This window comes from Cotesia glomerata, linkage group LG6, assembly GCF_020080835.1.
Source record: "Cotesia glomerata isolate CgM1 linkage group LG6, MPM_Cglom_v2.3, whole genome shotgun sequence".
In the NCBI taxonomy this organism is placed as follows: domain Eukaryota; kingdom Metazoa; phylum Arthropoda; class Insecta; order Hymenoptera; family Braconidae; genus Cotesia; species Cotesia glomerata.
In genome coordinates this window covers 19,547,704-19,573,307 of record NC_058163.1, presented here as the reverse complement: position 1 = coordinate 19,573,307, position 25,604 = coordinate 19,547,704, and the positions used below count along the sequence as shown (strand labels likewise).

Here is a 25,604-nt window from a genome sequence, read left to right as displayed (position 1 = left end):
TTCATTTTCTCACCGCTTATCATATTTATAAAACAATGAATTATTTATAAGAAAAAAAAAAGGTTAAATTTTTAATACAATCATGAATTAAATAATTTAAAAATTAGATTTATTCAACATAAACAATTTTATTATCTGAATCAATACATGCAAATGCTGTATTATCATCATCAGTAATTGTGTATATTTTTCCTTGACTGTCACTTTGCGTACTGCTTATAATTTCAACTAAATAAATATTTAAAAATAATATTCAAATTTCACTTAATATTATTATTTTGTAAAATAAAATTACATCCTATGTAATTTCCTTCGTAAATATCCTCGTATAGAATTTTCCAGGTTTATTTATTTAACATAAAGAAAATCATGAATCATCATTTACTCACATCAACTTAAATTCGAATAATACCGAAAGATTACAAGTGATTAACGATTGAAAACATTCAATTGGAAAATAGTCACTGTACAATCAAATGTGCTCTTATATTGTCATAAGTTTTCAGTTTTAAAATTGTTGTTGATAACATTCTAGTTTGTGAAGAAACTATCGGGTTTTTTTGTTTATAAAATGTTAAAAGCAGCGAAGAAGAACGGCTTTTATTATTTTATGATGGAATTTAAGGAACGAGAAAATCAAAAAGGTACCAAGTATTGTAATTCGCAAGATGTCAAAAAAAATTACAGATACGAAAATTTATGGAAGGTAATAATTTTTTATTTTTTGAATTATTATTCATAGTATTAATATTCTTTATCAATAAGTTTGAATAATTGATAAGTACTATTACTCTTATTACAAATCAAGAGGATTGTATTTTTTAGTATTATATTATCATTATCAAAATTTTAAATCTTATTAATTATTCATCTTGTTTTCTATGTATTATTTATTTATTGGCCTAGAAGTTAACAAATAGTATCAATTTTTTTTTATTTATAATCTATAAATCCTTTTTGCGTAATCTAAACTTAAATCATACCAATAGTAAAATGTCATTAAATGTAACAATATTTTTTTCCAATTTCCGCAAATTTTTTGTTACGACTATTGAAACGATAACTTAAATTTTATTTTTCGCAAATGAAGTTAATCTAAAATTAGTGTTTGTAGAGTTATTAATAGCAATGAAAATTATATACTGCATTTTTTTAGTCATTATCTACTGAAGAAAAAAAAATTTACCATGACAAAGCAAGGGAAGAAATGTCCAACATGTGTGGAAAACGTACAGGTCTGGGTGAGCCTATCAAATTTATAATTGAACAACAGATGAAACATCTCAATTATGAGCTGATAATGAAAGAATATATCAATGATATTGTTGATCAAGTTATTGGTACAGGTTGGTATTCAATTTTTATTACATATTTTAATTGATCTTTGTTAGCATTCTCTTTGTTAAAAAAGAAAAACAAACATTTTTTCTCTCAATAATACCTGATAAACTTTATAATTAAGTAAAATTTATTCATTTGAAGATTATGAGGTAGAAAATATGTTGAAAAAGAGTTCCTCGATGATTATATATCAAATTTTCAGGTCTCGGTTTTAATACATTTTACTTCATTCACGTGAATTGGTATTACACTAAAACAAATGTCAATACTAATGAAGTAGATTACATCCCCGCTGAATTTGCAGTCATCGAGCTGACTTTGGATCAAGGAATCGAGCGAATTTACCACAAGATAATAAAAGTTATCGTCGAAACAGGGTATACTTTGGAAGCTCTTGAGCATGGAGGCAAGACTCACAAAATCGACATATATCATGAAGGTAATATTACTGATTACAAAGATTTATACGATGAATTAGTCACTTTTATATCGTGCAAGAAGAAATGGTGTGAAAAACTCCCACCTTTGTTCACGCTGAACAAATTCAAAACTGTTGTCACTTCTTTCTTAAAACGAATCACGTCGGCTGCTGGTAAATGTTCATTACTCTTATTCTTCATGACTTATAAAATTGAAAATAGCTTACATAGAACAATTTACACCGAGCGAAAAAATTTCTTTTGATAAATATGGACATTTTTGTGACAAGAAATTAATTTGTTGGAAATTTTCAAAAATTATCTTTTTTAGCTGAAGAAATAAAAATTTTTCTCACAATAATTTTTTTTGTTGAAAATAAGTTTTTTAGATTTGGGAAAAAATCATTTTGGATGAAAATTCTCAAATTGTCTATCTAAAATTGTTTTTTTTTTTTTTTCAAATCTAGAAAAATCTAGAAATCTAGAAAAATTTATTTTCAACAAGAAAATTACTTGTCAACAAATTAATTTTTTGTCACATAAATACCCACATTTTTCAAAAGAAATTTTTTTGCTCAGTGATATGGAAATGAAATTAAAAAAATTATCATCTATATTAAAATTTTAATATTTAAAGTTTAATTAAACAATTAAATATTCAAAAAGTTGGCTATTTTTGGTTTTTTATTTCGCTAAATGATTAAAACTAGAAAATATTAATTTTTTTGTTTTTTTTTTCTCACGCAATAGGAGCTTCCGAAGATACGTTTGATTTGTACTCTTTGGAATACCTGTTTGGAACATTTATGGTTGATTTGAAAGCAATTGAAGGTACGGACAATCGTGCTGCACTAGCAAGAGCTAAACTGGAGCGAGATCAATTTCTTTACACAGCGGATATTGAATGTCTTGTGAGTAACACATCAGATAAAATAATATTACTCAAATTCAAAGACTTTTCTTCCTTATCCAAAATTTTATGAAAGTCACTACAAAGAAAAGTAGAATCATAGAACCATTTTTCCTATTCAATTATTTGAAAAAAAATTATGTAATCAATTACCTATTTTTCATAAAAACAACATCCAGTATCATCGCAGAATCGAAGGGACTGAACCTTATTGTAGCCAATCCGTTGTTACTCAATGGGCTTATACAATACTCAATTACTGTTGCCCGTTGATGTACATTAGAATGAAGGCTGGTAAACATCGTCCGTACACTATCGATGAGTTGCTTTCAAGAGGAATTCAGTCAATGACTGTAAAAGAGCATCGAATTTTTAACGTTAAGTCTGAGACTGGGGTAAAATATTGCAATTTTATATTATATTGACAAAAAATTATACCTATATTATCTTAGTTATAATTATTTAATTATTATTAGGTCACCGAAGCGTATCGTGAACAGAAGAGCGCAATTACTCGAAGAGAAGAAATGCTGCGAAGAAAACAGAATCGTCAAATCACGTTTATTGATCATGGTACTCTATTTATTTTTTAGCAGTATTGAATAATTTGATTTGATTAGATTACTAAATCGTTTTTTATTTTTTCAGCACTCAAATTGTCGCCAGAAAATGCACACTTTTGGCAGTGATCGCGCTAGGGTGGCGTAAAGTAATTATGCCAATATAAAAAAAAAAATCCCAAGATATGTGACAATAATGTAGTTCATCATATTAAAAATGAACTACTATGTAAATAATAAAAATAATTCCTCTCAATAATTTTTTAAGATTATGGGATAAATTTTGCGAAAAATGAATGTAAATTATACATATTGTAGAGTACAAGTTCAAATTAATGAGAAAAAATTTGATGTAGAAATGAATAAGATTGTTTGCATGTTTCTATTAATAAGTTGTTTTGCAATAAAAAAATTTTGTTTTGATAAAAAATTATTCTCAATTATCTTCTATTTTATTAAATTATCAAAATTAAAATTTTGTTATGATCTTGTTACTTAATGAATATTTTTTTTTAAATATTAACTCAATTAATAAAAATTTCTGTTATCAGAAAGAAATAAATTTCAATTGTGAATTATAATTTTTAGTAGATTTCAGAAAAATCTAACTATTGCATTTGTTCTCATGACGCAACTTTTGAAAAATTTTGCTATATTCCGACTTTACTCGACGAGCTGAGTCAGAAAATACAAATAGTTAAAAAGTTTATATATGTATGTATATATATAAATATATATAGACGATATAACGCGGGGCTTGTCAGCACGATAGCGTCTACAATTCTTTAGGGATTTCAATGAAACTCAACATACTTATTCTATGAAAGATTATGAAGGTCGAGTTCAAATTTGAGCCAAATCGATTAATTAGTTTAGAAATTACATCATTTTTAAATTTTGAAAATTCAAAAATTCCATATTTTTACCGCTTTTCCTTCAAATAACTTTTGAACGTGTCGAGATATTTGAATTCTGTAAAATGCATCTAAAAGCTCAGAAAATAAGCTTCAATTTACATGTTTACATATATTTCTAGACCAAAAAATATCTATTATGGGTCCCTTTCAATGAAATTTTACTCTTACAGTCGTTTTGTTTAGTTTAATGGTTGTAATTTAATATTAAATAGAAACATTTTCAATAAGTTGATATTAGAATTTTACTTACTAAATTCACACTATTGTTGTACTAAAACCAGCAAATGTTTATTTTGAACAAAATTAGTTCTAAATAGTTTAAAATTAATTATTAAATTTTTTTTAATTAATGAATTATGTGACATATTATTATTAATTTTATTTTATAAAAAACAATTTAATTTTTATTTGAGAAATCTACTTCCATTTCGGCTGCCGATTGGCCTTTTTTTATTGTTTTAATTTAATATTAATAAATTTATTACTTGAAAAAAAACTTCAAGGAATAGTTATAAATATTATTGAAGACGTATTTTTTTATTTCAAAAAATTCAATTTGCAATTACTGGAATTCAAACAGCGCCTATACAAATGTAAATCATCTGTATCAACAATTTTAAAAATATTAAATTAAAATAGCGTAATCAGAAAAAATTACTTAAAAAAATTCAGTTGATTTCTGAAATGAAATATCTGGTAATGTTATCGTCTGAGTTGCATTCTGTCTTCCTAACAATTTGTAAGGAATGGTACCGATTATTAACGCACTAACAATCATAAATACTGAACGACGAAGTAAATCACTTTTACAGTCTGATTCAAAGTTCTCGGTATAAGTAACTTCATAGTTGTGCAAATTAATGAAATCGCTGATACGATTCTTCAGTATGAAGATAAAAAACATATTTAATGAATTTATCACAAAAAATAGTATTAAAAAATACAATTATCGTCACAAAAATTTTCTTTCAATAAGCTTTGATAAAAACTGCTTCTTTTTTTTTTAACACTGGCATTTTTCTACTTTCGCATGCTGCAGTTATTTGAAGTATCTTAACCTTCGCGCACTTGTCAGAGTTCGAACGTTCTGCCATCTGTTATGAAATTAAATTACTATTTTAATTTTTTATGTTCTCGCTTTTCATACTTTTCATTAGTATACATTAATTTAAATTAATGTATAGTTAATTGATAGTTAATTTTCAATTACCATTGTTGTTATTATTATGAACATAAAATGAATCATTTGCAAAATGATATATTGATAAAATTTCTGTTAACTCTGATCGTAAAAAAATCTGATGATCTTGATAGGTTATAAAAATGTTGAAAGATAAAACTTGTAAATTTTAAGTCGTGTTTTTGTTATTACAATGTAAACAAGTTTAATCACGGTTTTGTTTTGAATATATTTATACATATTTAAATATTTAATAATTTATTAATTTTAATATATTGAATTCAATCAATCAATACTTTGCCATGTATAATACAGTGACTTGATTTATTTATTTATTTATTTGTTTATTTATTTAAATAAATTTTATAATAATGTCAAATTCAAGATTAAAATTTTTTAATTGATAAAAATGATGTGGCTTAATGTTTCATGCATATTATTATCAATTTTACGCATAAAAGCAATTTCAACAAATTGCAATGTAAGTATTAATTCATTTTGATTAAATAATTGATTAATCATGTAAATACTAATTTATTTATTTATTTTTCTTTTAGTATGAATATAACTATTCATGTGATAATAATGGACAAAAAGATACAATAATACCAAGACCGATATCGCATATTGTTCAAAAAGGATGTAGTCTTGATAATATACGAGATAACGCAAATTACACTTTAATATTATCAGAAAATGGTTTGCTACCAACAGGTAATTTTCAAATATATATTTTTATCTGTTTTTTTTCAGATCTATGTAAATTAAATTATTTTTTATTATATATACTGTTGGACAGAATTTTTTTTTATTTATACAAGAAATAATTAATAATAATAATAATAATCCTTATTTATTAGCAATTTGCTATTCAGTTTTTACATTAAAAAAGAAAGTTTTCAAAACAGTTTACAGATTATAACAATATATAGCATGCTCAATCAAGTAAATTTTTTTTTGTCAGTACGTATTTTTAACATAGTCCTTAAGTAGACGTTTGAAGCTTTTTAATCTATTTTCTAATCTTATATCGTCTGGTAATTTATTATAATAGTTGAAGCCTTTGTAAGTTATACATTTTTCTGCTGAGTGTGTACGAGTAGATATTACATCGATAGAAGAACAATTTCTCGTTTTATATCTGTGCTTATTTTCAGTTTTTACAATTTATTTATACAAATATTCAGGTTTTTTATTTAATATGACTTTATGTATTAGTATACAACAATTATATATTAATCATTGTTTGATGTTCAATCATCCTAACGCTGTTAGCATACTGTTAATATCAGTATATTTGTTCACCCCCAACACTAAACGCATAGCATAATAATAATAATAATAATAATAATAATAATAATAATAATAATAATTCAATTAATTAACAGCCCTGGTAAAAATGAGTCCGGGTACTTGGCCGGGTTCTGTACAATTCACTCTATTTGAAATAAGAACCTGAGAAATCACCCTTAGTAATAATCAAGCGTTAATAATTTTACACTTTCGAAGTGTTTTATGAACTGAAATAATGAAAAGACACTAATAAACTAACATAAAGCTAAAAAAATGCCATTCGCCCTCACCCGAAATGGAAGGTAGATTTCATGTGATATGAGATTATCTTTATTCATGTTATTTAATTTGTTGAATAAAAAATGTTTATGTAATTTTTAAATTTTCAATCCGCAATAACTTTTAAACGAGTTAACCGATTATCACGTAGTTGACAACAGTCGATGCAGTTTTTTTGAATTCTATGATGAATTTCAAACCGTGAATTTATCAGATAAAAAATTTCGGAATTTGTTTAAAAAAAACGCTTTTTTCGATTTTTTTCGTCAACGATATCTCACAAACGAATCAGACGATTTTGACCGGTCCGGCAGCGATCGACGTAGTTTATTGATGTTAAGAGCTGATTAGTTTTTGAAATCGGTCGGTAAAGCTGTTTAAAAGTCATTCTAAAAAAACGACATTTGAAAAAAAGTTTTCATTATTTTAAAATTTTTGAATGGCCCATAAAATTAATAAAAATCTTCATAAAGTATAAGTGTTATAGGTCAAATTGTAGGTAATATAATCAGCTTCACCATAAAGTTTCCAGAAATGAGCTCTTTTCTGTCAGTCAAAAGTTATTCACGGTTAAAGTTACAAAACTTGAAATTTACAAAATTTTGAAAATTTTAAATGGCCGCCATTTCTAAACTAACTAACCGATTTTGCTCATCTTCAAACTCGACCTCGGTAATTACCCAAATAATATGTGGACCAAGTTTCATCAAGATCGGTTGAAAACTTTTCGAGATATCCTGATGACAAGGCTGGTTATATATATATATATATATATAAATTTCTTAACCAATGGTGTTTTTGGAACTTATTTGACTAATTATGACATATGATAGCAAAATCAGGTGAAAATTCCACCATGAGGACTAATGCAATAGTTAGATTTCTAACAAAATCTACCTAAAAATCGCAAATTATCGTTTAAAAAAGCATGCATCTCGCGGGCCTGAACACTGGACCTCCTCATTATTTAGATTTAAAAAAAAAAAAATAATACTTAAATTGAGAAAGAAGAAATAAAGATCGTTAGTGATAAAGACAAATTAGCAAATACTTTTACGGGTTTTTTCTCTATTCCTTGGATCTAACTGAAGTCTACATTTTATACAATCTTTCATCAAGTCGTAACATTAGTTGGTATTATTGTTTTCAATTATTTTCATCCATACTTCCATACTAATATTATAAAGAGGAAAGATTTGTTTGTTTGTTTGTTTGTTTGTTTGTTTATTTGTTTGCATTGAATGGGCTTCGAAACTACTGAACCGATTTGAAAAATTCTTTCACTGTTGGGAAGCTACACTATCCCCGGGTGACATAGGCTATATTATATTATAATTAATTTTGAAATTTTTGTTAAATACCCGTGCGAAGCTGGGGGGGGGGGGGGACTGCTAGTTTCTCATAAAGGAAAATTAACAACTCAAATAACACTATACTATTGTTATTAAATTTATAATTATTATAGATGTATATTTACATTTAAAAATTCACTTAGACTGTAAAATATAAATCAAATGATTGATAACAGATTTCTTATTCATATAAATAATGTTGTATATGATAATTGTAATTAATTAATTAATTTAATTTCGATTTTAACTTGTATACCGTTCTTGGTTTTTACAAGGCTGAGTAGATGGTAGCTGTCGCATTCCGCGAGTGCGCCACCGTCCTGTGTTTTTATACTGTCCTTGTTTTTATTCAACGCTCTTTTGGACCCCAGCACGTCCTCTTTTCACTCCTGTATTTTCGCTACATAATCAACCTTATTTTTCGCACATTTATATACTCAACTCTTTATTATTATCACTGCGGCTGTGGACCGACTTGTGCTTTCTGTACTGTATTTACCCTATTCCTCACCCCTTTCTATCGGTTGTTGGAATAGTGGCGATGGGGAAATCACAGAGAAAACCCATGCCAGTACAGTTCGACTACCGGAGTGACCCCCGACGGTTGGTGTTGGAACTATTCGAACAGCCGTCGGGACTCGAACCCTCGCCTCACGGCATGATGTGCGAGCGAACTAACGGGATAATGACTTAACCCGCTCGGCCATCATGCCGCTTGTATATGATAATTGTATTATAATTCAATTAAGTTACATTTAATTATCATCTAACGATTTCAGGTATAATAAAAGTAAATATTACACTACCCAGTGCCAACTGCATTTATAAAGTTGCCCTACTAGTCAATAGCACAATTAAAAATAATACCGATTGCCATAAACACGAATTTACAAATATTTTACATTCTGAGTTACATTCAGTCGACCAAACAATTTGTCTATCTAATTCTAATATTGAACAAAATCACGACAGTCTTCACCAAAATAATGGATTTCTTAACAAATGCCAGGTAATTATAAATTTTTAATTTACTTTTTTTTTATTTATTGTCAACTTGATATACTCTTTTTTTTCTGAAATTTCTTTATTTATTTCTCTTATCACATTATTTTTTGTAGGATAATAATATTGCTCTTTATTTTGAGCACGTCTATGCAGGTTGTTACGCTTTACGCTTTACAATCGATGATAAACTTTATGCAATACGTTCGAAAAAGTACATTACAACAACTTATCAACGTAGTGAAGTTAAGGAACCATTATCTCATTGTTATTATGACGATGGAATCGCTAATAATAACGATAACGAAAGGTATTGAAAAAATTAAACTAGAGATAGTAATTATTTACATATATTTAAATTTATTTGCTTAGCATGCTTAGTGTGAGTTTTCTTGACTTTCCTTCTTTAAATTTTTATTTCATTAAAAACAAGTGTCGAATTTAAAATAAAAAGTTTCGTTTGATATATGTAATAGACTTGTTTATACTTCGACGTGTTTGAAAAAGCAAGAAAAAGATCATTTTTGATGGCTTTCTATTAATTATTACTATCACAAGCTCTGAATCTGTCCTGTCGATTATAAAATATATTGAATATGTTAGTTATTTGGACGGAAAAAAGAAAAAGGGAAAAATTGCATTATATAATGTAACGTGACTCTTCATACTAAAAACTAGAAAAATTTCAGTTTCAGATTGTAATTTTTACAGATTTTGTAAGAATTACATTGTAAAATGTAAATATAACATTTAAAGATGTGGAAATTAACATTCAAAGTTTGAATTTTAAAAATGTTAATTCGAACTGAAATTTTTTTATTTTTAAATTTGAAACGACACTTGTAATTATGTACATTGTAATTTTTCCCTTTTTCTTTTTTCCGTGTACATATCAAATTTTATTAAGTTCTGAACAGTTATTCTATTTCTAACTGTTTTTTTTTACTTTTTCAATGTGTTTATTTTTTTTATATTTAAGGGGGTCCTCTGGTCTGACGCCCTGATTTTTGAGCACTTTTTTGGGATTGTTTTGTAAAGACCAATGAAGAGATAGAACTTTGAACTTTTTACCATTTATTTATACATATTTCAAGAGTATACAGTTAAATTTTTAGCTAAAAACATTCAGTAGAATTAAAGTTATAGTGGTCTGAAGACACCCGCCTCGAAAAAAATTGACGCTCAGTTCCTCTATGATATCAGCTGATTGGCTAATCTGAAACAAAAAAAACCCGGTGGGGTTTTATTTTGTATACTTAAATACGGAGAGTGAACTACGATCAAAAAAAAATTTTGAAAATTTCTATTTGTTTTGTATCAAAAAGTTGAAAAAAAAAAAAATGAAATTCGGACTTTTTTGTTCCGAAGTCTATCAAAAATCCAATTTTCAAAACTTTTTTTTGATCGTAGTTCACTCCCTGTATTTAAGTATACAGAATAAAACTCCACCTGGTTTTTTTTGTTTCAGATTAGCCAATCAGCTGATATCATAGAGGAACTGAGCGTCAATTTTTTTCGAGGCGGGTGTCTTCAGACTACTATAACTTTAATTCTACTGAATGTTTTTAGCTAAAAATTTAACTGTATACTCTTGAAATTAGTATAAATAAATGGTAAAAAGTTCAAAGTTCTATCTCTTCATTGCACGGAAAATAGTAAACTGTAATATTCACTCGGATTCCGGTTAATTTTTATAGTTTCAAACAGTAAAGCGGACATCGGGGTGGCAAAAATATAAATATTACAGAACTTAATGTAGAAAGTATAAAACCCACAATTTATAATTTAATATCTAAAATAAATGATTAGTAGCTGTCACTATAGTAAATAACGACTCTTTCATCTTAAAAAATTACAGTTTTAAACAGTAAAAATTGCCATTTCAATATGTAGTCTATATTATGAGGAGAAAGGGAACTCAGATGAAAGAGAAGGGGGTCTCACTCTGGGAGAATTTAACATTTGAAACAGTAAAAATTATACTTTTAAAATATACATTTTACCAGTCCAAGCAATTCAATAATTACAGTTTGATTTTTAGCGTTGCGTTTAAAATTTACTATTTTACTTTGTAAATATTGACGTTGCTTGTATTAGAAATTTACTAACTTTATTTCATACTTTTTACATATCATAAGATCATTTTTTAGGTACGAAATAATAAATATCAAAGCCTGAATTCTTAATTATTATACTTTAACATTTTAGACATTTCCATAGCGAATATTACTGTTTGAAATAGTATTTTCTTTCATGTAAAGAGTAAATTGTAACGTTTAAATTGTAAATATTATAAAGTGAATAGTAAAATCACGATTTTACTGTTTGAAATGGTAATTTTTAGCAGTTGATCATTACTTATTATAAATCGACTGTTATTTATTACAGTTTACTTTTTTCCGTGTGGTCTTTACAAAAAAATTCCAAAAAAATGCTCAAAAATCAGGGCTTCAGACCAAAGGACCCCCTTAATGATGAGATTTCTTCGTAAATAAAAATTTTATAATTTTGTATTTATTATTATACGTTAAAAAATTTTTTTTACCCCCATAACTGAATAATTAATTTGACAATAATAACTCAGGTTAACAAAGTAGTTTAGATCTTTTAAGTTTTCAGATATTTTAAATGAAGAAAAAGCTTGAAAAAAATAACTATGCTGCTGCAATTTTTATTTAATTTTTTTTTTCGATCTTGACAAATAGAGTGAATTTTTTTTAGTAGGAATTTAGTAACATTTAGATTCGGCGTGTCAATATTTTCTGGTTCTTCGAGTTTGGTATTGCAATTAATTCCACTGTCAATTGAAGATGAAAGTAAAGGAGAGGCATGTGTTAAATATGGTAAAATACCTCTTGAGCCTTGGGAAATTAGTTTGGTAACTTTAGTTTTTGTTTCATTTTTTTTAAAACTTTCTTTTTACTCTTAAAAATAAGTTTAGAGACTTAATAATATCTTGTTTGCTTATGAGAATGTGCATGATCAGTAATATTTTTTTCTATTGATTGTCATTAAATTTTAATCTTTATTATTTAAGTTTATTATTTCTAGATTGAACATTGAATACTTGTAATTGTAGATCATATACGTCAAAAGGTCTAGGAGAAAAATTTTACGAGCACAGAAAAAATAAATTTATAAAACAATTAAAATCAAATAATAATAGTTTTAATTCAATAAAAACATCATAAATAATCAAAATTTTATTTAATTTGAAATAAATTGAATTAAAAATAAATGTTCTTTACGTTTTGAAAGCCAGATCTTATTCATTTATAATAATAGTTAAAATAAAAAAATAATTTGTTTTTAGTATGGATCAAGTTTATCAACCAACAACTGCAGCATAGCGATGGTAAGTTTTTTTTTTTATTAATAGTATATCGTGTTGTTAATACCAAAAAGTTTCTTTCAAATTTCAATTCGATATTATTGCAATTAAAAGGGGAATGTGGAATGACGATGAAAATATGTCATTTTCAATTAAAATATGATTCAACAAAAGTTATAAAATAGAATGATTTACTTGTCATTAAAAATATATTTTTACTTTGAAATTTTGTGCTTTGACACGATATAATTAAATGAGTAATTTTAAGAAAAATCAAAAAAATCTTTTTTAGAATAATCTAACGAATTGTTATCGTTAAAAGGTTCAAGATTCAAATGAAAACTTAACAGAAGACATAGAGTGTATTTTCATTCTTCCAGTTTTGTATAATCAGAGTTATTGTTTTTTATTAATTTTAAATGATGACCGGTGTGTAAAACAAACTGTGTGGAAACCACCACCAGTTCAAGATGAAATAAGTTCACCGTGTACATGGATAGCACGTAAGATTTTGATTTGTAAATACTTTAAAACTAATTTATTTCAATATTAATAATAGTTGTGATAAATTGATACTTTAATTTTTTCAACTAAAAAAAAATATTTTCTATCAATAACATCTCTCTGTTAATTTATTAAAAATTGACTTATAAACTATAAGGAGAACCGAATTATTTTCTTTTGAAATTGAAGAATTTTTTTTTGTTGAAAATTTTTGTGAATATAATTTTCAATTAGTTTTTTTTTTTTATTAATAAAGTTAAATCATTCTTATTTTTTCAAATAAGAATTTTTTGGCTTCTTGGAAAAAATATTTCTTTAAAATATTTGTTCTAAGAAACTTTATTAAAATAAAATTTTTGAGAAATTAAAACTGGGAACTCTAAACAATAAATAAATAAAATATAAAATTATTTTACAGCATGTATGAGAGTAACTAAATCACAACAAGCTATTGAATATAATGGAGAGCTTTCAGGAAATAAAACTGTTATGAGTGATATTAATTTATTATTACCAATAGCCGCAGGAATAATTATTTCAATATTAGTTATAAGCGGTGCAATTGTATGTATTTGTCGTCAACGTTTACATAGCAGTCGTCAAAATCAATATTTAAATGCAACTTTAAGTGATCTCAAAAGTACGAATTGTGAAATTGATTCTGTTGATACTGACGATGCCAATGAAAAATTAAAAAAACAAGAAAATGATTGTAAAGCGATTGTTATTTTCTATGCACGAGAATCGGAAAATTTCATTAAATTTATGGTTTATTTTAGAGAAATTATTGAATATTTCTGCAACTGCCATGTAAGTTATAATTTATTATTTTGTTAACTATTTATTCTCAGCTTATTTTGTTCTTTAATTATACTTTTTCTTTGTAGGTTTATGATTGGTATGCTCCCAATGAATGGAACTCAGTTGCTAAAGTCGGTGCTTTTGATTGGGCTAATAATTTATTTAAAAATAATTATCGTGTCATTTGGATTGACACTCCAGCTACCAGATCGTTAATTAATATTAAAAACTCAGTTAACAATTTTCATGATGACCGATTGAACATTGATTCAATAAGTGATTTTCGTGACTTAGCTTTTGCTCCAATTCTTGATTGCGTTAAGCGAAATATTGAGTTGCAATATACGAAACATTTTATAGTACGGTGAGTCCATTAATTAAATAAATCGCGTTACTAAAACCAAAAGGGTGTATAAAAATTTTTTTTTCTCCTATCAACTAGGGAATGTATAAAAGTAAAAATCTGGTTAAAAAACGCAAAAAAAATTTTTTTTTGACCTCGCCCTTTTGACTTTAAGAAAAAACATTTTCAAAACCAAAAAAGCGTATATACATGAAAAAATAGTCAAAGAAAGTAACGTCTAAAAACATCCCAACGTCGAGATCTAATGAAAAAATGATTTTTGAAAATTGAACTGAAAATACTATCACAGTTTAATTTTTTAAAATTGTCAATTTATGTTAGGAGAAGTTAAAAATTTTATTTTAATTTTTTTCAGTGAATTTTTACAAAATACAAAAAATTGAAAATTTAAAGAAATTAGGATGTGTTAGTGTTTTTAGTCTGACTTCCGAAAATCAATTTTTCGTTAGATTTCGACGTTTTGGAGTCTTTAGAAGCTATTTTGACTATTTTTTCATATACGCCCTTTTGGCTTTAAAATTTTTTTTTTCTTAAAGTCAAAAGAGCGTATACCGAAAAAAATTTTTTTTGCGTTTTCCAACCAGATTTTCATTTTTATATATTCCCTAGTTGATTAGGGAAAAAAAAATTAGGAAAACCGTTGACCCTGAAGGCCATCCCTGCAACTTCCCGCTAATTCCATACCTGAGCGCTTAAAATTGCATTTACGACGTTTTTGAGCTCTTCGAGCTCAAAAATACAATCTATATGTTGTTTTGAGCTCTCCGAGCTCAAAAAGATATCTTTTCTATGCTTTTGAGCTCTTCAAGCTCCTAAGTTTGATAGAGAGTTAATAAAACACTATTCTTTGAGTTTTCAAACCGCAATAACTTTTGAATGAATGAACCGATTTTCACGCGATTGGCGGGAATCGACGCAGTTTTTTAAGCCTTATGAAAAATCTTTAAGTTTGAATTGATCAAACTAGAAATTTCGGAGTAATTTCGAAAAAACACTTTTTTGGGTTTTTTTTCCTGCACGATATCTCTCGAACGAATCAACCGATTGACGTGGTTTTTCAAGGTTAAGAGCTGATTAGTTTTTAGAGTTGATCGATGAAGCCATTCAAAAGTTATTCCAAAAAAACCACTTTTGAAAAAAAAATTTTTTTTTTTACAGTTTTTTTTAAATTTTTCGAAATCTATCGGTTCGAATCGATCCAAATTGTATCCAAAATATAAGTTTGGACAAACCCTTTCGAATGGCGCCAACCGCGATCGAATCGGTCGAGCCATTCAAAAGTTATGAGAGGTTTACACACACACACACACACACACACCCCGTGTCGGGCTTGCTGGGTCCCGCATCGGGCGCCTCCTCAGGTGGCGGATAGGGGAATGCCCGGCATATCTGCACGTCAGATGCGTCGGGTACCGAGGAAACAGAATACTCGGGGTGGACCAAAACCTAGCAAAAGATGATATGGAAATGTCAGAAGATTTTCAAACATCGTTTACAGTACAGAGGATGGATACCTCAGTGCCGGCGAGAGAAGGCGTGCAAACGGGCCTAAACTTGTCGTTATCAAGCGACCGTTTGAACAGTGGAGTAGACCCCATGGCTCTGCTGTCTAGCAATGCTAGCAAGGTTACAGGGAGTACGAAATCAGCCCAGATGGCAGAGAACGGACAGCTGAGCAACATTCCTTCAAAAAGTGGAGGACCTTTTGCTCCTGCCACTAATCAAACCCACCGAGGAAGAATGAACTCTCTACCGACCGTCACCGGCCAACAGTCACCAATGGAGAGGCTCGGCAACAAGATTGATGAGTTAGCCGACTTCATAAAAGACAAAAAGAATCTCCACCATGAGATCAGAAAATTGGTTTCGTCTATTAGTACGGCATATAGGCTGGCCAACAAATCACCAACGAAGTCGGCGTCAACGACTCAAACATCTCCGAGTCTGAACAAAAATCACAGCCACCTCTGACCACTCCTAAGAAATTACCACAGCAAGGAGATGGCAACAAGAAGAGGCCGCTGTCCACGCCCAGCCCTTCCTCAGATATTGACAAGCCAGCACAGAAAAAGACAGCCCGGGATGATACCTGGACCAAAGTGACTCGGCAAAACAAGAAAAAGAAAGAACAGGAGCCAGTGACTCAAACTGCTACAGCCCAAGACCAGCCAAACAGCGGTGGCTCCAAGAAACCAAGGAGGAAGAAGACAAGAACTAAAGCTGTCCTAGTCCAACCAGCTGAAGGGCGAACATACGCCGATCTCCTGAAGGAAATCAAGGCCAAGGTAAGCCCTGTCGAGACGAGCGTAGACATAAGGTCTATTAAAAAGACGAAACACGGAGGCGTTCTCCTTGAAATGGCTCGAAAGTCCGAAGACAGCAAGGCATTCACCGATGCAGTAAGGGCAGCCACTGCAAACATCGGCACAGTCAAGACGCTAACACCAACAACAACGATCGAGATCCTCGACTTAGATGAAATCTCTACCGAGAGCGAAGTCCGTGAAGCACTCAAACGTGAATTCACTGACAACCTGGAGGTCAAACGGGTAAATTTGACAAAACCCACACCACGAGGTAATCGGGCAGCCTTCTGCGAACTAGACGAGCCCAATGCGATTAATGCCCTTGACAAGGCCCGTATACGGATCGGTTTGGTGAACTGTCGTATACGCCCAGTAGTAAAAGTAACACGTTGTTTTAAATGTCTTGGTTATGGACACCAAACACGTCAGTGTGCGGGACCAGACAGAAGCAGGTGCTACTACAAATGTGGCGGAGAGAACCACAAGGCCGTAAACTGCACGGAGAAGTTAAAATGCTTCCTTTGTGCTTCGGACAAAGATGCCCAGGATAGTCTATGCCATATTTCTGGCACTGGAGCGTGTAAGGCATTCCGCAAAGCACTTGCAGAAGCCATGAAAGGTCAGAAATGACACGCATACTACAAGGCAACCTGAATAGGTGCGCCTTGGCGCAAAACCTGCTGCGCCAGCGTGTTTTCGAAGATAAAATTGACGTCTGCTTTATCTGCGAGCAATATCTAAACATCGAAGGTAAAACATGGTTCGCAGACGAAACGGGCACGGCAGCAATTTGGATTGTGAACACAAAGAACGTTACCGTCAACAACAGCGGAGGTGGAGCAGGTTTTGTCTGGATTCAAACCCCCACAACCTACTTCATGAGCGTCTATCTCTCACCTAACGAAGGGATTAGTGTGTTCCGACAGAAACTCGCAAATATAGAAGATGCGGTCACTAAGTTCGACGGCGAAGTTATCGTAGCTGGTGACTTCAATGCTAAATCGGCTGAATGGGGCGCTGATTTCTCCGACACCAGAGGCAACGAGGTCGCTGACGTCGTGGCTAGACTCGACCTCATAGTGCTAAATACTGGGAGCACCACGACTTTCAGAAGACCGGGGTACCAAGAGTCCATCCTCGACATTTCGTTGGCGACTCCAAAAATTGCCAACATGATTGAAAACTGGACAGTATCCGAAATATACAGTGGCAGTGATCACCAGTTCGTGACATTTAACGTTGGATTGGCATCTGCTCCGGTACCACAACACGACCTTTCTAAGCGAAAGTGGAATGTCAGGAAGCTTGATCCAGAGGCACTGCGAGCTTCACTTGCACGGAGCTGGTCTACCCTTCAGAACAACCCGACTCCGGATACTTGCAGCGAGACAGAAAGGACAGTACTAAATACGATGAAGGAGATTTCCGCCGCATGTGACGCCTCTATGCCGCGGTTGAAAAACCGGAGTTTTCGCAGGCCGGCGTACTGGTGGTCAACAGACATAGCGGAACTTCGCAAAATGTGCCATCAACTACGTCGCCGCGCAACGAGAGCCGCCAAACGCTCCCCAAGCCAGGACTTGTATTCAAAAGAGTACAAGCAGGCCAAAAGATGCTAAATCGAGCCATCAAAGCAAGTAAAGCAAAGTTGTGGAAAGAGATCTGCAACGATCTCGACAATGACATCTGAGGTAAAAGCCTACCAAATTGTCGCCAAACGACTTGGAAAGGCTTCACCAGAGGCGCCGAAGTCTCCAGCCTTAATGGATAGCATCGTAGCGGAGCTTTTCCCCAAACACCCGCCGCGGGAGAAGAAACACTACACTAAAAACAACGAAGTAACGCCCTTCACAACTAAGGAACTACAAGACGCGGCCAAGTCACTCAAAACAGGAAAGGCACCTGGACCTGATGGCATCCCGGCATCGGTGATCAAGATTATAGCCCTGGAATACCCAGACTTACTCCTGAACACCTACAACGCATGCTTGGCAACTGGCACCTTTTCCGCGGTCTGGAAACGGCAGAGATTGGTTCTCTTAGACAAAGGTAAGGGAACCCCCATAACACCTTCGTCGTTTAGACCACTCTGTATGCTAGACATTGCTGGAAAACTGCTCGAGAAGCTCATACAAGGGAGACTTCGCGACGACATCGACCGTGCTGGAGGTTTTGCCACCAACCAGCATGGCTTCCGGAAAGGTCATTCGACAGTCGGAGCGATCAAGAAAGTCATAAAGACAGCAACACAAGCATGGTCTGGTAGCCTCAAAGCTCGTAAAGTATGTCTTCTCCTCACGCTAGATGTCAAAAACGCATTTAACAGCGCAAATTGGGGAGACATTTTAGACGCTCTGGAGCACAAGTTTGACGCGGAGCCAGAAAATCTGGCACTAGTCGACAACTACCTTGACGATAGAAAGCTAATAGTGGAAACTACTGAAGGCCCACAAGAATACGCCATAACGGCTGGCGTGCCGCAAGGCTCAATAATGGGGCCTGATCTATAGAACGCAGACTACGACGAGCTCCTTGAAATCCCGTTGCCAGAGCAAGTAGAGCTAACAGGCTTTGCAGACGACGTTGCAGCCACTATAGTGGCGGACAGCGTGGAAGAGGCCGAACTGCTAGTTCGGGAAACCATCGACACCGTCGAGACTTGGCTCGATAAGCATCACCTGAAACTCGCCAAACAGAAAACCGAGATGGTCGTTTTGACCCGTCAAAAATGGTTTCCAAAACCATTCGCTATGGACATGGGAGGAACAACGCTGACGTCAAAAAGGGCCCTGCGGTATCTAGGGGTAATTATAGACGAGAAACTATCTTTCCGTGAACACCTCGACAGTGCATGCAAGAAAGCCAGCAAGACTGTGTCTAGCCTAGCACGAATTATGACCAACACCATGGGACCAAGAACAAAAAAGAGAAGAGTTCTTCTAGAAGCAGTCCACTCGGTACTGCTTTATGGAGCGGAGATATGGGCAGACATATTAAAGCAGAAGACCTAGCGGCGAAAGATCGCAGCAGTACAGCGGCGAGGCGCTCTCAGGGTTGCCTGCGCCTACCGCACAGTTTCCGAAGCGGCTGTATTGGTCATTGCAGGAGCCGCGCCCATCGACCTATTAGCGTTCGAAAGAGCAAAACTCTATGACGCTAAAGACAGTGATGATAACATGAAGGACGCAAGAACGAGGATAAAGGCGGAAACGCAGCAAGAGTGGCAGGACCGATGGACATCGGGAGAGACGGGCAGATGGACGGCGCGCCTGATCCCAAACATCAACGTCTGGCTCTCTCGGAAGCACGGGGATACGGACTTTTTCCTGACCCAGCTATTGACGGGACATGGGCAGTTCAATGCCTGTCTTTTCAAGATGGGTTTGCACAGCACACCAACGTGCAAATACTGCCCGGATAAAATCGACGACTCCGAACACACATTCTTCGAGTGTGCTCGATGGAAGGACTACAGAAGAAACACTGAAGAGATCATAGGCACCAGGCTCTCCCCCTCAAGCCTGGTGACCTATATGATCAAACAAGAGGAAAACTGGTCAGCTGTTGCAGTTTATGCACAGCACCTCCTGAAAGACAAAATCGCAGAAAGGGACCAGTAGCCAGGAGTAGGCGTCGTGAGACGCAGCACGACTGGATTGAAGTAATGCTAACGCGGTTCCAATCCAGTCCTCCCCGTACCATCTAGGGGAGAGGGGAAGAGGAATGTTTTTTTTTAGTGGGTAAAAATCTCCACACTACCGACTATCGATATCTGCCGGAAGATGGGCGGCAGAGTTAACGATACCGTTGTCTTTTGAAGATCTTTTTTCGTACCTCTTTATAAAAAAAAAAAAAAAAAAAAAAAAAAAAAAAAAAAAAACACACACACACACACATACAGACAGACAGACATAGTGACACCCTCGCAGGGATAGTCAGGGAAGCTTCCTGTGACCCTCAAACGTCGAGATCTGATGAAAACTCGATTTTTGTAAAACGAGGTAAAACCATTAACTTCCCGATTTTTGAAAATCTGAGATTTTCTTAGCGAGAAGTTAAAAATTTTATACGCCCTTTTGGTTTAAGGTAGTTGTAGCGTGATAGGCATTTCAACAGAAAATTATGAAATTTTTTTTATTGAAAGATAAATATATTAATAATTCACTACCAAAATTTCAGATCAATTGACCGCACCGTTTTTGAGTAATTAATTTTCGAAATTGTATCTTTTACACGTAGAGGTATAGAGAGATGGTAAAGTTAGTATGAAATCTTCCGTACCACTCGAGTGGGCCAAAGATTTCATACTAACTTTGTCATCTCTCTATACCGCTACGTGTAAAAGATACAATTTCGAAAATTAATTACTCAAAAACGGTGCGGTCAATTGATCTGAAATTTTGGTAGTGAATTATTAATATATTTATCTTTCAATAAAAAAAATTTCATAATTTTCTGTTGAAATGCCTATCACGCAACAACTACCTTAAGTAACGCGAAATATTTTTTATTTTAGTAAATAAATTTTTAATAATTTTTTTTTACAGATTAGAAGGATACTGTTACGAAAATTCTCGAGAAGATCCTTTTGCAGATTTATCACCGCATGCCCGCTTTATTATTCCCCATCATCTTAAACAATTATTTTCGCATTTGTAAGTGAACCAATGAGTAATTTATTAATTATTATCATAGCTTAATTTTCATCAAACAGTAAAAATGAAACCTTTTATTTTAGAGCTTTTAAAAGATCTGAAATGAGTGAAGAAGAATTAAATCGAGAAGAAATTCTACTTCGAGAACGCTTAGCCAAAATAAATAGTGACTCGTGATTATTAAATCGATTCCGTAATTTCTTTTTTTTCATCGAAGTTTTTTTATAATTTTTTTTATAAATAGGTGAATAAATTAAAACAACTAATCTTCTATTTGTAATATATAATTGATTAATTTTATGATAATAATGTGCCCAAATCAATCTATTATTATAAACACCCCTACAATCAGGAGATGCCAAACCGACGTTAAAATGCTCAGCAAAATGACATCAATTTGGATACATAGATTGAAAAAACAAAAGTTGAAACGCAACAGCTGTTAATTAACAGAATGTAGATTGATATTTTGGTTGAACCTTAAGATAATTACATCTTTGTCATAGAAATTTTTATTCCCGTCCCGATCGTCATGCTAACTAAAAGTTGCCGTTGATCTGCGTACGGATTCGGCAACCAATTTATGTTAACTTGCATTCCGATTCCGGCTGTAGATTTCTATCAAATTATATGCAACTTTAATCCAAAAAGGTTTTCCGTAAACTTTAGATAACATTACTAAAGTATACTGAACTACATGTTCTTGCATAGAAAGTGAGGCTGTCAGGAATAATTAATATAACTGATAGTTTATTGGGAAATATTGTTCAAGTAATTTCTAACGTATCAATTGTTGGAAAACTCTGTTACATTGGATACCTAGTTAACACAAATGGCATCAAATTGACGTAAACTTACCATCAACTTGAGTACAATTTTATGAGCAACTTTTTGTTTAATTCCAGCAGTAAACTACAAGTTACTGAGTAAATTGAACTTAAATTAGCTGCAAAAAAGCACACCTCCTTCAAACTACCTCTTTTCACTACAAGCTACTTGGAGAAATCTTATTTGGTGACTGTAATAAAGCTTTGGGAAGAACTCCCACGCGAAATCGTAAATTCGAGTATCTTCCAAGTCTTCAAAAAATAAGTTTTCAATTACTTATTAAATAATTAAAATGACGTCTAATAAATAACAAATTTAAATTTAATACATTAAAGATTATGGTAAGGATAAAGTGAGTCCAATTCACAGAATTATTATTTTCTGAGTTATTATTTGGTGACATTAAAATTCTATATTTTAAATTCTTATTTTCTATATTTATTTCCAAGTTTAATTTCATTTTACTTTGTTTATATACAAATTATTTAAATTGATTTTATTCAATAGTATATTATGTACTCACAGAAATTGTTTTCTTGTAAAAACTGTGTGTACTATGTAATAGAAATTGCCATTTGGCCTGTGCCTTGGCATAAATAAACAAAATCTAAAAAAAAAAAAAATAGAAAAACGGTAGACGCTGAAGGCCATCCGTGCAACTTCCCGTTTATTCCATACCTAGGTGCATAAAACTGCACTAATGATGTTTTTGAGCTCTCCGAGCTCAAAAATACAATTTATGTGTTATTTTAAGCTATTCGAGCTTAAAAAAATAGCTTTTCTATGTTTTTGAGCTCTTCGAGCTCAAAAGCCTGATAAAAGTTTCATAGAACAATATTTTTTTAATTTTCAAACCGCACTAACTTTTGAATGAATCAACCGATTTTCACGCGGTTGGCAGCATTTGACGCAATTTTTTCAGTTTCATGAAGAATCTTCAAGTTTGAATTGATAAAACTAGGAAATTTGGAGTAATTCCAAAAAAACACTTTTTTCGGTTTTCTTTCGTTGATGATATCTCTTGAACGAATTGACCAATTTTGACCGGCTTGACGGCGATCGACGTAATTTTTTCATGCGAATAGCTGATCAGTTTTTGAAATTGATCAGTGCTGGCGTTTAAAAGTTATTCCAAAAAAGTCGGAGTTATGTTAAAAAAACACTTGTTTCCAAATATTTTATCGAGGATATCTCTCGAACCAATCAACCGATTTCTACGTTCTTGGCGGCGATTGACGCGATTTTTTAAGTTCTAAAAATGATTCTATTTCATCAAAAATGATCCGAGAAGAAATGACGAAGTTATGTCAAAAAATCACTCTTTTCGGTTTTCTTTCGTTCGCGATATTTCGAACGAATCAACCGATTTTGACCGGATTAGCGACGATCGGCGTGGTTTTTCGAGCTCAAGGGCGGATTTGTTTTTGAAGTTGATCAATAAAGCCGTTTAAAAGTTATTCCAAAAAAACCACTTTCAAAAAAAATTTTTTTCTTATTTTTTTTGAGATTTTTCAAAATTTCTCAAAATCTATCGGTCCGAATCAGTTCAAACTCACAGGAAATCTAAGTTTGAGGGAACTCTTTGGAACACCGTTTAGTAGATTCCGATTGGTTTAGTCGTTCGCGGGAGTAGTCAGGAAAGCTTCCTAGGACCTCAAAACGTCGAGATCTGATGAAAACTCGATTTTCGAAAAACGGGGTAAAACAATACCTTCCCGATTTTTGACAATCTTCGATTTTCTTAGCGGGAAGTTAAAAATCTAAATTGAGTGCAACAGTTAGAAATTCAAAAGTTGACGCAAAGTTTACGTAAGCTTGATGAAAACCATTTATAAACAACCATTTGGTTGTCAACTCGTGCTAACTAGGTAGTTATTGTAGAAAACCTATGTTCTATAAAAACATCAAACATGAGTAATTGATATAGATTATTTAGGACTAAACATTTATCTGTTAATACAGTTTGGAATCAATCTAAGGCACAGATTGGTGGTAAACTGATTACAGAAGTTGGAACAAAACATTTGTCTGCAAATTGCATGCAGACTGACAGCAAATCTTGAATTTCTAATTTTTGCAGTCAGTTTACCATCAATCTGCACCTTAAATTAAAACTTAACTGCGTCAACAGATTGGCGTCAAACTAACAACAATGTTTAGAAAGTTAGAATTTGGAGTCAATGTGATTTTTAGTCGACGCCAATCATTGGACAGAAATTCTTTGCACTGCAACTTTGGTTATTGGAGAACATATCAGACAATAAGGATGAAAAAAATATGAATTTTCTCGTTCAAGCAGTTGGTAATCATTTGCATTCAACTTTAATAGCTACAATCGAAGTGTTGAGATATATCTAGTGCCGTAATAAAATTAAGCATCTGAGATAATTGTAATCAATTTGATTTAAATAAACTGAAGATTATATATAAGTATATTTAAATATTTTTCATTTATCTTGTCATTAAATTTTTCTTATAGATTCACACCAACTCATCGCTAACTTGAAATTCAAGAGGATGAAAATTTTCAGTGTGTCGATAACTTATTGGAACTTCGAATTTCTTACATTTAATAAAAATTTGATTACAGAATAAGAGAACTCAGGGGAGCAACTCTTATTTGTCATCAAAACTTACAATTCAGGTGAAATTATGCATAAGAAGAAAATAAATTAATAAAGTAATAGCAAGCATGAACTAGTTCAAAAAAATTTAAAAAGCCGTTGATCTGCAGGCCATCGCTGAAACTTCCTTCTTTTTTCGAGCTTAAAACGTTCACAAATCTTCCTATTGGTTAATTTTTGAGATAAAAAAATTCAAGTTCTATACAAATAACGATTATTTAGAAATTTTTAAATGGCTATATCTTTTGAACACGTCGTTCGATTCTGACTTATTTGGTAGCATTCGACGCAGTTTTTTAAGTACAAAAAAATATCCCTGATGTCTGTAGTCGATTTCTTGGGTTTAAACTTTTTGAATATATTTAATTGAACGACTCGACCGATCGACTTCAAAATCTATTCAGATCAAAGTTTCAATGAACACTTTCAATCGCCATTTCGTTTATCTCCATCGGTTGATTCGTTTTAAAGATATCGTACTAAAAAATTTTATTTACACACACATACACACACACACACACACACACGACCAGACGTCCAGTCGTGAATAGTCGGAATGGATTCCTAAGATCTCAAAACGTGAATGTATGATGAAAACTCGCATTCTCAAAATCGAACTGAAATTAATAATTTCCGCTAAATTATTCATTTAGCGATTCAAAGCGAGAAGTTGAAACTGAAAAATTTTGCAAATTACAAGTTTTTAGACGCTAAAAAAATGTATCAAAAAACAAGAAATTTCAATCCTTGTATTATCTAATTTAGTCAGCTTTATGAATAATAACACCGGCATAATTATAATTATTTTGATTGTTGAAGTCTACCTTATGATTATAATACTTAAAAATCAAATTTTTTCATGAAATTAAAGTTTAATTATAAATAACATAAAAAACCGATAATTAAAATTTTTTAAAGTGAAGAATTTAATTGTTATT

The 25,604-nt window shown here is 31.9% G+C and overlaps 2 protein-coding genes across 4 annotated transcripts; both read left to right on the top strand.

Moving 5' to 3' along the window:
* Positions 1-458: 458 nt before the first annotated feature.
* Positions 459-3,413, top strand: LOC123267424 (protein maelstrom homolog). The gene is made up of 7 exons (XM_044732043.1): positions 459-706; positions 1,157-1,346; positions 1,544-1,933; positions 2,511-2,671; positions 2,850-3,065; positions 3,147-3,243; positions 3,319-3,413. Exons 1-7 carry the CDS (start codon positions 572-574, stop codon positions 3,357-3,359), a joined length of 1,230 nt encoding a protein of 409 aa, XP_044587978.1. The 5' UTR covers positions 459-571; the 3' UTR covers positions 3,360-3,413.
* Positions 3,414-5,651: 2,238 nt separating this feature from the next.
* On the top strand, positions 5,652-21,485 carry LOC123267404. 3 transcript variants are annotated; one of them, XM_044732017.1, is made up of 11 exons: positions 5,652-5,808; positions 5,885-6,041; positions 9,031-9,260; positions 9,370-9,563; positions 11,978-12,131; positions 12,567-12,608; positions 12,907-13,087; positions 13,507-13,898; positions 13,976-14,253; positions 21,107-21,214; positions 21,298-21,485. In XM_044732017.1, exons 1-11 carry the CDS (start codon positions 5,737-5,739, stop codon positions 21,389-21,391), a joined length of 1,902 nt encoding a protein of 633 aa, XP_044587952.1. In that variant the 5' UTR covers positions 5,652-5,736; the 3' UTR covers positions 21,392-21,485. The 3 variants fall into 3 exon arrangements, with proteins under 3 accessions (XP_044587952.1, XP_044587953.1, XP_044587951.1); XM_044732018.1 differs by having other exon boundaries at positions 11,975-12,131; positions 13,976-14,248; XM_044732016.1 differs by having other exon boundaries at positions 11,975-12,131.
* The last annotated feature ends 4,119 nt before the right edge of the window (positions 21,486-25,604 follow it).